At 41.1% G+C, this 13,617-nt stretch overlaps 1 protein-coding gene across 5 annotated transcripts in view; it reads right to left on the bottom strand.

Annotated features, from left to right (window-relative positions):
* Window positions 1–13,617, bottom strand: part of LOC149317984 (PEX5-related protein-like) — a 218,018-nt gene that overhangs the window by 36,230 nt on the left and 168,171 nt on the right. For 4 of the 5 annotated variants that reach the window (XM_089508780.1, XM_089508778.1, XM_089508781.1 and 1 more), the window contains 4 exons: window positions 12,948–13,059; window positions 6,884–7,093; window positions 4,768–4,891; window positions 3,699–3,795 (listed from right to left, as the gene is read on the bottom strand). In XM_089508780.1, coding sequence (XP_089364906.1) covers window positions 3,699–3,795; window positions 4,768–4,891; window positions 6,884–7,093; window positions 12,948–13,059 — 543 coding nt within the window. The remainder of the gene's footprint in view (window positions 1–3,698; window positions 3,796–4,767; window positions 4,892–6,883; window positions 7,094–12,947; window positions 13,060–13,617) is intronic. The other variant, XM_089508779.1, reaches the window with a different exon arrangement.

The raw sequence follows: 13,617 nt of genomic DNA, 5'->3' as shown, positions 1-13,617 counted from the left end.
AGGAGGCCAGAAGAAGACAAAGACAATTATTTCTGTCCCATAATGTGCACACATTATTCTTGGTCAGAACTTGAGAAAATGGCTATTTGGGAATATATAGTGTGCCCTTGGTATCCGCTGGGGTTTGGTTCCAGGAGCCTCCATGGATACCGATATCCATGGATACTCAAGGCCCATTAAATACAATGGCATAGTCAATTGGTGTCCCTTATGTAAAATGGCAAAATCGAGGTTTGCTAATTGGAATTTATTTATTTATTTTAATATTTTAAGCCATGGATGCTTGAATCCGTGGATAAAAAATATCAGTGGATACGGAGGGCCAACTGTAATACACAGGATCCTCTCTGCTGAAATAGACAGTAACAATGTGTTGTGTTACTTGTTTCTTTATTTGTTACATCTCATTAAAAAAAGGCTGAGGTTACTTTTAAAAACTGGTCCCCAATTACAACCATTATGCAATGAAAAGGTCAGAGCTGACGCCAGGAGAGAGCTTATGCCATGTGCCATGCAAGGGTTAGAATCAGGAGTAAGCTATATTTTTAGTCCCCTGTAGGCTGGGCCCAGGAAGCTTTGCTATTTCCATATTCCATATATTCCATTCCACGTTCCAAGTAGTCTATACACCAAGGAGAAACAGACTGTGTTAGTATGTTATATGCCAAAGAAGTTGATTTGTGTCCCTTATTTTGCAAAGCACAGGTATTAGTGGCATTCCTGTCCAATTTATTTGAAGGTTGAGTCTCCCTTATCCAAAATGCTTGGGACCACAAGTGTTTTGGATTTCAGATTTTTCAGATTTTGGAATATTTACATATACATAATGAGATATCTTGGAGATGGGTAATTTTATGCACAATATCTATCTATATAAATAAAAATGTAAATGTTTGTTTGTTCAAAATCTTAAATCTCCAAAAGTTCTTCACCGATTGCTTTGAAATTTTGACACAATGTTCCATTCGAATACACGCATGTTACTATATATCTAATATATTTAAATAAATAAATAAATAAATAAATAAATAAATAAATATTTTATTTCTATCCTGCTTTTTGTCAGACAATCAAAGTGGCATACACCAAGCTAAAATACATCCATATATACATATTACCCCCCACCCTAAAACAAGATTGAACAATATAAGATTAAAACTAACATACTAAAATCCAATTAATCCAAATACTAACCATGGGCACAGTTTGATAAATGGGAAGTCTTATTCGTGGTCGAGTATTTTATTCCGGGAAGGCCTTCCAGAAGAGATCCGTCTTAATGGATTTTTTGAAGCTCTCTAGATTGGTAATTTGACGGATCTCCTCCGGCAGGCCATTCCATAAATTGGGAGCAGCTGCAGAAAATGTCCTCTGGGAGGTCGTGGTCAATCTGGTCTTTAAGGGCTGTAGTAAATTCCTCCCAGAGGACCTGAGAGTACGGGGCAGATTGTATGGAAGCAGGCAATACCTTAGATAGCTTGGGCCCAAGCAATGTAGAGCTTTAAAGGTGATAACCAACACCTTGTACTGTGCCCAGAAACTAATAGGCAGCCAGTGGAGTGACTTCAATATTGGTGTTATATGGTCACTCCTTGCTGTTCCCGTGACCAACCTGGCTGCCACTCCGTGACCAACCTGGCTGCCACTCCTTGCTGTTCCCGTGACCAACCTGGCTGTGAGAAAGCTGTGAGCAAGCTCTGATAAGCAGGTTGAATTTTAAGCTGTTAATAGCAACCAGGTCCCACAGACACACTGGCAATGAATTTCACTACAAGACATTAAAATCATATCACTCCACAAGTGTACCAATGTTTAGTTTGGTTGTTTTGGGGTTTTTTTTAAGTGTCTCATTTTTTTTACTGCAGTATCGATTTTCTAGCATGTCTTCAAAAGCTTAGTGGGACCGTCTGATTTATGCCTGGAAGAATATTTATGGTGAGGAAGTGCTGTTTCAAAATAACTCATATTTTTCCAGCAGCCACAGTGTGATTGCCTTTTCTTTTGGCATATTTTCCTCCCCTTGACAGGCCAGTGAGTTCTCTGAATGAAGAGCACAAACTGTGAAAGCAACAGCAGCCTAGCAAGTCCCAGTCAACAAGAGTGTTCATTTGACAGCAAAATAGTCCAAAATATTCCTCCTCACAAGGAGCTGTGCAACAGTGCATTATAATGGTAATTTTTCATGGGATCTGTTCCATAGTTGCCACAGCTGCCCATACCTGATTTAAGGACTTAAAATTATGTTACTATAATATACTATTTTATGCTGGCTGGAATCTTTTGGTGTATTATACAAGCATAGGTTCGCTAATGGAATCAGATGTGGTTCTGATATGGAATGTCCATACTGAGTTCAAGTTTGGGGAGCAGAGTTACCAGATAGATCACTGAAAATGTATAATGACTGTTCAAACAAATATTGGAAATGCAAATCAAAGCCAGGGTCTTTTTTCATATGTGGTGGACCTGCGATAAGGCACAGAAATATTGGAATCACATTCGTTCATTGTTAGAGGACATTTTAAATGTAAAGATACAGATGGAACCAGAGACTTTCTGGCCTGGAATGTTTATTGATCAAGCTGAGAAGAAATATGAAAAGACAATGCAATGTATGCTTACAGCAATGAGAATACCATATATACTCATCTATAAGTCTAAAAATCTATGCCCAAAATTGACCCCAAAATCTCAGGTCAACTTATTTATAGGTCAGTATGGTAATGTGATAGCACCTCTTGCAGATTTCCCTATGCAGTCAGCAGAACAGTTTATTTCTCTCTTGAGCCAAGCAGAAAGAGTGATTAATTGCTGTTAGACAAACTCTCCCGCCTGCGCTGGCCGCTGCTATCTGGCTCAAGGCTGAAACCAACATTGAAACAAACACTGAAGGAGCCTCCAAATTTTACCCTCGACTTATCCACAGGTTATGGCAAAATCCATAATTTTGGCCCCAAAACATGCACTCGACTTATACATGAGGTCAACTTATAGTCAAGAATATACGGTAATATATGTCCAGGGATGGAAGGACATTGACACACCAACACAAGAGGATTGGCTAATGAAGATGACTGAATTTGCTGAAATGGATAAATTAGCAATGTTGGTCAAAGAAAAATCTGAATAATTGTAAGAAAGACTGGGATTTGTTTATTACATACCTGCAATCACATTGGGGATACAAATCTGTTTTAGGTTTCATAAAATAAACAGAATTGGTATATTGTAGAAGCTTGAATATATTATTACTATAAAGAAATATAGTAATAATGGTATATATCCAGCACTTGTCAGGAAGTCAGTAGCATGCCTTTATTTTTGTTTAACAGTTTAGATGTGTTTTTAGTTATTGTTTGTCATTACTGTTTGTATTTTAGAAATATTTACAAAATGTGCTTGTGATTGTCTTTGTGCTTAATAAAAATGATTTTTAATAAAAACATTTTGGAGCAGAATTGTGCGTGCAGATGCACATGGGATGCACATCCACATTTGTGCATATGGGCATTTGGATGCACATTCATGTATCCATTCAGTTGCACAACATTACTATCCAACACAAGGATTGCACAGAACAATCAATGCAAAACTCTACGCAATGCAAACCTAACATTCTGCTGATCAGGATGGAATTTGAGCAAGGCCCTTCGCAGTTGGCATACCTTCTCCATATGATGATGGTGATCTCTTCTTACCTTTGGTGCAGGTGCTAATTCTAAATCTGAGGCTGAATCAGATTCCAATGCAGGTTTGACAGTGGCCAGCTCTTGCTGAGATCTGTGTTCTGCAGACCTACAAAGAAAGCATTGGTACATCCCATTATTGCCACACCAACACAAAGACAGTGAACACAATGTTCCTTATGGCATAAGCACACAGATTCACACTTACATTTGTAAGCTACTATATCCAGCATTTGGCGCTCCTAACTAGCAGGAAGACTGATTTCAATTTGGCACATATATCTGTTTCACATGATGGGACTTAGACCTAACATTGAATCTAATGGGAAAATCTGCAGACAAAGGAGCATCATTTGCCTGGTGGAGTGGGCACAGACGTCTGGGAGCTAACACAGGGGCTTAGACCATGAAGGGAGAGCAGGATGATTATTTATTTATTCATTTACTGCCAATTCATATGCTACCCTTTATGACAAAATTAACTTTTCAAGACAGTGTATAAATTTTCATAAAATATAATAATCATCACCACTATCAGCAGCAGCATGCTTTTTTTTTTAAATAAAAGCATTACGTTAACACCACATCACAGCTCCTTGAAACAGCCAGTGTACTTTAGCATATAAAGGTTGCAATCCAACATCCCCTCATTGTAGCATAAATATCAGCACACAGAGATATGCTATGGACTGTTCATTGTCCAAACAGGATGATACTTGCCACAACAGGGAAAATGGGCTTTTTGGCGCCATTGAGCAATGCATCATGCACAATCACAATAAACAATAGAGGATTCACAAACATAACTTGTAATGCACAATGAGCAATTTGCAAAGACAAGGCACAGATGAACATGCTGCCTCTACAATTTAGCTTCCACTGCTATCAGCAGAATATGTCTGCCCCCAGAACCCCAGTGGCCATGATGGCTAGGAGATTCTGGAACCAGCAGTTCAAAAAATAAAAAATGTAATGCTTGAAAGCAGTGGGCAATGGCCTTTCTTGTATGTATTGGCCATTCTTGTCACAAATTCATGTCATTAGGGCCAGCCCCATTATAACTTTAAGTGATATGTTTTACCATAAAAATTCTTTTGATGATGCTCTAGAAGATGTTTTTTTTTCAGGTGCTGGAAAGCCTTTGCTTGGCCTGTCTCCACGAAATTTCATGTCGTCCCATTTCTCTATCTGTGTCTGAATGTTGACTGAGAAAGAGAAAGAGAAAATGAGTTATTCTTGCAAGACATCTGGAAGAATTTCTTACCCTCTGGAAAATTTAGGGAAGAATTTCTCATTTTCAGTAGTTATAAACTCCATCCACTTCACACTATCTGCTGTTGTTGGTCCTGTATTGTTATTCGTGAGAACAGGAAAAGTGTGGAGTTCTGGCCATGCGTGTGCCCAGATGGTCACATTTCTGTGCAACTGCAACACTTTAAGAAACCATTAAAACCTTCTACAAAGCTATAGTTTTTTGTGGGTTTTTCGGGCTATGCGGCCATGTTCTAGAAGAGTTTCTTCCTGACATTTCGCCAGCCTCTCTGGCTAGCATCTTCAGAGAATGCTTGCCTGGGAAAAGTTGGGTATATATATACTGTGTGAGCCTGGGAATGCAGGAGTGATTTGCATGTGTATTGTTCTGTTGCTGATGGCAGGCTTGCATCCCCAGGCTCACACAGTGTGTATATATATACCTAACTTTTTCCAGACAAGCATTCTCTGAAGATGCCAGCCACAGATGCTGGCAAAACGTCAGGAAGAAACTCTTCTAGAACATGGTCACATAGCCCAAAAAACCCACAAAAAACTATGGATGCCGGCCATGAAAGCCTTTGACTTCACATTTCTACAAAGCCGTTTGATTAAAGGGCCTTTAGCATGGACTGCTTTTATAAACACTAGGTAAGAGAGGAGAAAGATTTGTAGGGACTATGTGCTTCTGGAAAGAGGGGGAATATTGGAAGCTTGTGTGTGCCTCCTTCACCTTCACCATGACAACCCAAAGGAGCATCAGCTCCAAACCGACTCTGGAAATTACTTTTTTTGACTTTTCAAAGACATGACTGAGTTTCAGCATTCAGACAAAGTCTTTGGCAACTTTAAAGCTAGCATATTTATTTTAGCATAATTCACTTCTTTTGATAGGAAGAATCTTACATCTGAGTGCAATCTGCAAAAGCTATTGCCAAAATAAAACTGGGTTAAATGTACCTCAAGATGTGTTTGTTGATTTCTTGGACTATACTGAATGCTACAATCAGAATTTTCTCCTCTAAGATCAATGCAGTACTGTTTAGAAGCCACTCTAAACACAACTCCCAAACACAGGAGTGTTTCTTTTTCCCCCCTGCCTCAATTAGAGTTGCTATATCTTTCAGACATCCACACTGGATAACACTCTCTGTTGCCTGGCTAGCTCAAGTCTGGCCAATACATGTGAGGCAGGCCTATATAATGCTGGTTCAGAGATTCTGAGAGTTGTAACTCAAAAAGTAAATTCTCCTAGTCTGGGAGAGAGGGTGTGCAAATGACAAACACAGGAGCAAGTTCAAAGATATAGCCATGTTAGTCTAGATCAGTATGCAACAGGATCTTGTAGCACTTTTGAGACTAACTGAAAGAAAGACATTGGTAGCATAAGTTTTCATAGACTTGAATCTACTTCATCAGATGCATGGAGTGAAGTGCCTAAGAAAAGACCTTTATGAATGAGCTGGTTGTAAGTGTGAATAGCAATAGAAGTACAAAACTTGTGCATATGGTGATGAGGTGATAAGTTCAGTTTTAACTATGGTTACTGGGGGACAAAGGGAGGAAGAAAGATGTTGCCTAAAGCCAAGGTGAGTAGATAACCATATGAAAAGTGGAGAGAGTTATTGGAATATAATCTGATGCTGGCGTGGAACCAGGAAAAAGATGTGATAAACTGGCCAAGAAAACCTCATGAGGCTGGGGTGTTAGCTAGTGTTATAATATGTGCATTGTACCAGGAAGCCATTTTCTCTGTTCAACCCACTGTTGATGAACTAGACCTTGTGGATATATTCCAATACAGCTGTTTCTCTTTCCAGTCTTCCTTTGTACTAGTTTGTGCTACTACAAATTTGCTGACTTCGCATGACAGCCAATATGGGCTGGATATCATGTGGAATGATGGCTCATAGGCTTAAATCCAGCAATAAAGAAATGACAAGTACCTAAATCCAAGGATGACTTTTCAGGAGCTTTGAGAGGCTGGATCTTCTGCTCAGCATCCACACTGATAAGGTCTGGATTGTCTGTCTTCTTTCGGTGGGTTGAGGCCTTTAAGCCTTCTCCTCTGGAGGAATTCTCCAGCTTTTTCCCTTTGCTTTGGGTTTGGGAGACAGGCTCACTCAGGTCCAAGAGGTCCAATCCTGCTGACAAAACTTATCACAGACCAGATACAAAACTATTTCACTTAAATGTAACATTGCTTTGTCATGCTTGTACTGTTTTAATAAAAAATGGGTTGCATCCCTCTTGTAGTGAGGCTTAATTCAAACTCTCAAGCTTTGTCAAAGCACGCAATAAGCTAGGTAAGTGATAGTAGTGGAGTGGGGTGGTCCATATCTGCAGTTTTTGGTGGCATTCAGCATCCTTCCCTCAGTACTTTAACCCTGGCTGTGACCACCAAGCAATTTGCCTTATATTTTCTGATTTCTATCACAGATTAGCAGGCCAACTGAATTAATTTAATTTATTTTTTAAAAAAGCAAAGAACATTACCCTGTCACAATGAGACTCAAGGGCTCATTAAAAATTATTTATGCTATTTTAAATGAAAACAAGAACAACAGTGAATATTATGTTTAATTAGATTCCCATTTGGCACATATTGTTTTAGGAGGCTGTATTCATTATGGAGGAAGCTATAGATACTCAGCTGACACTAAAGGCAGAATGAGCGAATCTTGGCATTTGAATTTATACACATTTAAATCTCAGATTGTTTGTTATCTTTTTTTTTTTAAAAAAATCTTGTATCCATTCATAGATAAAACAGGCACACATCCCTTCTGGGCAAACCTCAAAACCAAAGGGAAGATTTCCAAAGTAATGATTCTCTATCTTTAGGTCTTTACGTATTTTGGACTTCACTTCCAGAAACCCCAGCTAATTTGGCCAGTGGGCAGGGATTCTGGAAAACGGAAGCAGTTTTCACATGGTCACCACACTCTACTTAATGGCAGCGTCTACCTGACATTCCCAGTAGGCATAGATAGGCATTCACGGCATTTATTCTAAAACTGAGCATGCAAAAGGATCTGGTAGCCCCTTTGAGACTAAGCACCCTATCTCAAGCTGGTTTACCTTTGCTGAACTGAATTCTAATTTGGGAGGCAGCTGGGTCCTATCATATGTAAATCACCACTGAAACTACCACATGGATAAAGCCTGGGACCCTGGAGACACTTCAGCAGCCATTTTTTAAACTTGGAAGTTTCTGTTTTTGAAAAGGAGCCAGCTGGGCACAGCTTGGACCCGGGCTACATCCAGGCTGGATCCAGGCAGTGGATTCGAGGGTGATTTACATATGATTTGACCCAGATGCAGCCTGTATTAAAATTCAATTCGGGAAAGGTAAGCTGGCTTTTTACCCCATGGGATAGGGTGCTTAGCCTCAAAGGGGCTACCAGATCCCTTTGCATGCTCAGTTTTAGAACGAATGCTGTGAATGAGTCTCAAAGATGCTACCAGATCTCTTTGCATACTGATTTTCCACACTGTGACTATATCTTTGAACTGTAAAATTGAGAAAAATATAAATCTTAAGAACTGTATGGATGAAAACCATCTAGGGCCTTGTGTGCACTGGCCAGGATAGTCCAGGGGCAGCCTGGACTATCCTGGCCCTGAAGTTTCTCCAATCTCCTGTGAGTGTTGTCTGCCCCTACTTTGTAATGATGGGCTCTTCACATGCATGTCTCACTGTGCTGCAAGGTATATCTGCCGCTGCCACGGGCTGTTTCGTTCTGGGGTCAGAATGAGGCACCAAGTGATTATCACATGCCTGGGCACCGTGTTCTGACCTCAGGGTGGGCGACTGACAGCAGTGGTGGATGCCCCAGTTGGCTCATCCAAGATTTCAGACAGACACCCGACATTACAATGGAGGGTTCTGGTTCTTCCTGGAAGATTTGGAATAAAAAGCAAGTTATTTTAATGTGTGTTAAGAATCTTATACCCCAGTTCTGTTGTTAAACATACCACACATCATCTGGTCTGTTAGCACCAGAACCAGGATTTGGGCCATGTGCCATCTGGTCTCCCTGTGGAGAGAACTGGAGGAAGCCTGTATTTGGTCCAGGGCCTGTTGGTGTCATTCATATAACTGAGGTTGCCTGGTACATTTTTTGCTGACACTCAGAGATTGCTGCTCTCCCAGCTTTGCTGATGCTGTGAGTTTATTTTCCCTCACTCAACTTTAAAGTGTCTGAAACATCTGTGTCAGGATGGCTTAGCCAACTTGGCATATGCACAGTTCACAAGAGGATTTCAACAAGCTCATGAAAGACATCAGTGGTGATTAAGCAGAAAAGAGGATGTGAAAGTCATACTCAAGACGTCCCCCAAACCTTTGGGATTGTTAAAAACACGAGAGGGACTGACAGAGGAGGAAGAAGCTATAACATCTTATGGCACCTCCTTCCTTTTTTTTTGGTCAAAAACCAGAAACAGGGCTAGATGGATGAGTGGTGTGACAGAGGAATCCCTACATTTCACTGTAATATTTGCTGTGTATTGACTGTTTTCTCAGTTAGCAGGCATGAGAGGCAGGTTCATTAGTCATGCCCCAACTTCATGCAAAGAAGCTTTTGTTACTGAAACTGACAACATATCCATGTTTGCTTAGATGAATAAATATCTCACTTTAACAAAAAGGGATCCTAGACTCATTCCCTGACTTATCTAGTTAAAAGGTAATAAGCGATGTGAAAGATCTGTGTCAGAGACCTGAGGGACGCAGAGAGGACAACGTCAATCAGAGCAGAAAATAGTTTGCTAATCTGACCCGGGACCTTTCCTCCATTGTACCACTATATGGCTATGATTCCACTTTAATTGCCATGGCAACACCCTACAGAATCCAGAATTTGCAGTTTAAGGAGGAGCATTTGGGATTCTCAGCCAGAGAGATCTGGTGCCTCACTAAACTACAAACACCAGGAAACCACAGGATGCAGCCATGACAGTTAAGACAGAATCATTGTAATGCAATGTAATGTAATAAAAGGGTTCTTAGTATAAAATATCTATGTTTTTATCAGACTGAGCTAATTAAAAATTATAGGATTGATTGTGACCTGTCTTAAGAAGATTAGAATGCTTTCCTTACACTGAATCAACCATAGGATGATCAAGCTGAGTTATGTCTATACCAGGAAAGTTATTTTTAGACTAAAACTCCCAGAAATCCGGAGCCTGCATGGTCATTGGAAGGATTCTGGGTTGTTGAAGGATTCTGGAAGTTGGAGTCCAAAAATAACTTTTCCACAGTCAGAACTTACAGAAATTCTTTAAGACTTGAGTCAGGAGTCTTCTCAGCCCACATTCACCTAGAGACATCATGATTAAACCCTTTTCCATGCCAGCTATATGCTCTACCATCAAGCTATTGCCCTTCGCACTCTGAATAGAGACCTTGCTGGTCAACATTAAGTTATCTTTCTCCGTCTTGGTCTACACATACTGTATGTTAACAGGAGCCAAGTAACTTTATGTGCATGCTCTCCTTATGCAATCCTCAAGGCTGTCCTGCTCTGATTTAGACCTTCCACCATGCCTACTTTGAATTCTTGGAAGCAGCTGTGAATTTTACTAAGCATCAGCGCTGCTTTCCTACATCAGACAAAGGCTAGCATACATTTAGCTTAGAATCTTGGCTCCAAGAGTAGCCACTTAAAGCTCCTTCATGGGAAGTGCTCAGTGAAATAAAGCAGACTTCTAATGCTTATAGACATCCAAAGACTGCTGACTTTCCTCCATAACTCAGGGGTTTTGACCACTAAAATTCCTATTCATTACAGATTTATTTCCAGGTTTCCTTTTTCTTTTTTTCCTTTCAGAGCACAAACAATGTGCATGACTATGGGTCATGTAAAAATCCTCTGTTTAAAAATAAACTGGCTGGCATCGTGTATTGTACTTAAATTCCTAACTTTATCTCCCATATGAAAATTGTATGAAAACCATGCAATTGTGATTAACATTTTCATATACATCACGATTAAAGAGCCATTATCCCAGGAATAAACAGGCAATAAACTGCAACAGATCATTCATGGGATTTCCCCGTGAATGATTTGTTCCTAATTACTGCCTGTTTATTCCCAGGATAATAGCACTTTAATCCTGATGTCATGTGAAAATGTTAATTGTGATTGTGTCATTTTTATGCAATTTTTGCTGTTTAAACCCATAATTTTCCCCATGTGATAAAGTCCCTAGAGTTACATATCTATAATTGCTCCATATTGGATTTCAAACCTGGATCTTAAATGGAGCATTTTTTTGTGCTGCTAATGGAATTTAAATTTTATTTTCTGAACTTTGGAGCTCTTTGTCTCACAGAGCCCTGATCATATTTTTCTTTCTTCTGTATGGTTTTTAACACCTCTGCCTGATGAAGAAGCCAGTGGAGCTTTAAGTGCACAACATGTATTTTGTACATTTTGGTTGAGCCAATAAAGGTAACTCTGGCGGGGTACAGACCGCCGCTTTGCGGCGGTCTGCCGCCGCCACCAGTAGGTCCGCGGGGGAGCCGGAGCCTTCAGACGGCCCGACTCCCGCGCGGACCGAAAAAGAAGCTCCAAAATGGAGCTTCTTTTACCGGCGCGTTTGCGACGTAGCGAGGCGCCAGGGGCGCGCTTGCTACGTCACAAGCGGCGCGACGCGTACGGACGCTCAGCATCCGATACGCAAAGATGGCGGCGCCCATGTGGAAGGGGCGCCGCCATCTTGTACGTATAGGATACGTACTAGGGTTAGGGGGGGTGCGGAAGCACCGCCCCTTCCTAACCCTAGTACGTATTCTATACGTACTAAATGGCGGTATGTATCCCGCCAATGTTTTGTGAGTTGGGGGTTATTACACATATGCATAATATGTTGGTGTAGGATATCAACAACATTTTTTGCTATGAAGAAAAGACTTCCGTGGGAGACATTAATGTAAAATGATGCCTTACCTGAGTCAGACCACTGGCCCATCTAGCCTAGCACTGTCAACAGTCGTATTAGTATCTGCAATCCAAAGTTTTAGTCTTGAGATTTTCTGGTTCCTACCTGGAAATGCCAAGAGCTGAATTTGGGACCTTTTGTGCACAAAGGCAGGTACTCTACCACTGAGCTAGGGAAACAGGTAACTAATAAATAGCTTGAAAAATGGGGAATGACCCAATGGACATGAGGATGCTGGTAGAACAAGATGTTGAGGCAAAAGCTGAGACACCTGGGAATTAGGAAATTAGGGGAAGATAGGCCTTATAGATGGGCCTTTAATATGCCCCCGTCATGTGCTAGGTGTTGGCCGAGGACCTAGCGTCCACACCGGCCTCACCCCTAGCACGTCACGAGGGCATAAAGATGGCGGCACCCTATACACACGGGCACCGCCATCTTTACGTGCTGGATGCATTGCGTCCACACGTGTCGCCCCGGAAATGACACCGCAAATGTGCCCCTTGCGCTTTGCGGCGCCTCTTCCGGGGCCTCAGAAGGAGCGCGATTTCCGCGCTCCTTCTCGGCAGCGTCCGGGAGCCGCACCATTTAAAGGCTGCGGCTCCCGGACAGTGCAAGCGGCGGCGGCAGCAGACCGCCACAATCCAGCGGTCTGTAACACGCCTGATACAGATAAAAGGAGGTTAGGCTGGAATGCCTGGAATCAGAAAAAAGTTGCAAAGAGCTCTAAGTAGGAGGCCTCAAAAGGAAGAGAGGGCAAAGTAGGGGTGCTATTTACCCCTTTAATTTTATTTGTGTAAGGCTAGTTGACCAGCATTTAACCCATGATACACACACTCTTCCTTCCTCTCATGTTCTTCTACACTTATTTTTCAGATTATTCTATGTAATCATGTTGGCTGGAGGATTCTAGGAGCTTCAGTCCAAAAAAGGCAACATTTTTTTCGTTTTGCATTGAGTCAGCTTCTGAAAGGTAGAAAGGCACAGAAAGAGCTGAATGCTGGACAAGACTCAAAAATTCATTTCAGCATGAATGGAAGCAGCAGAAAATTCAGTTACCTGCTGTATTTGACGTCACAGGTCTTGCAATAGCTTCAGATTTGGTTTCGCAAAGGAAATCATCAATTGAAGGGCTCAAGAGGGGTCTGCTTTCTTGTTGTTCATTCACCAGCTAGCAACAGAAAAGCAAAAGGGGATGTGGTGGGCCCATGGTTGTATTGGTCAAATGGCTTGAATACACACATGATTTCATACTAAAGCACAAAACAAAATGGATATAACAACTAGACATGCTGCAGCAAATACAAGCAAGATGCTTTTAGGCAACATCTATACTCAAGTTCACATGTGAATGTTGCATGATATTGTTCCTCCACGAGAGTGTAAAATTATATTCAGATTTCAGAAGACTAGTGGCAGCTGGTGGCTCCCATGTTGGTGTTGCAGCAAATCTGCTCCAGGTTTTAGTCTAATGGAAGCATTCAAGGTGTTGCACCTATTTTGGGGATAGGATTCAGCAAGATGGACAGCTTCTCTACAGTTCAAACTAAAACCTGAAACAGTTTCACAGACCCCCTGACAATGGAAGCCATCAACTGCCGCTACAAAAGGTAGAGTTTACATGATCTGGCGGATTGAATAAAGCCATGTATAATGGCTCATTTTGGTAGACACTGGGCACTTTTGCCTTTATTTATTTATTTCTCCCGGTGTGTAATCAGCCCTTCAA

This window comes from Sceloporus occidentalis, unplaced genomic scaffold (assembly GCF_023333645.1).
Source record: "Sceloporus occidentalis isolate IW3139 unplaced genomic scaffold, rSceOcc1.0.p SCAF_2, whole genome shotgun sequence".
NCBI classification, from domain to species: Eukaryota; Metazoa; Chordata; class Lepidosauria; order Squamata; family Phrynosomatidae; genus Sceloporus; species Sceloporus occidentalis.
This window is presented reverse-complemented; position numbering and strand designations above follow the sequence as displayed.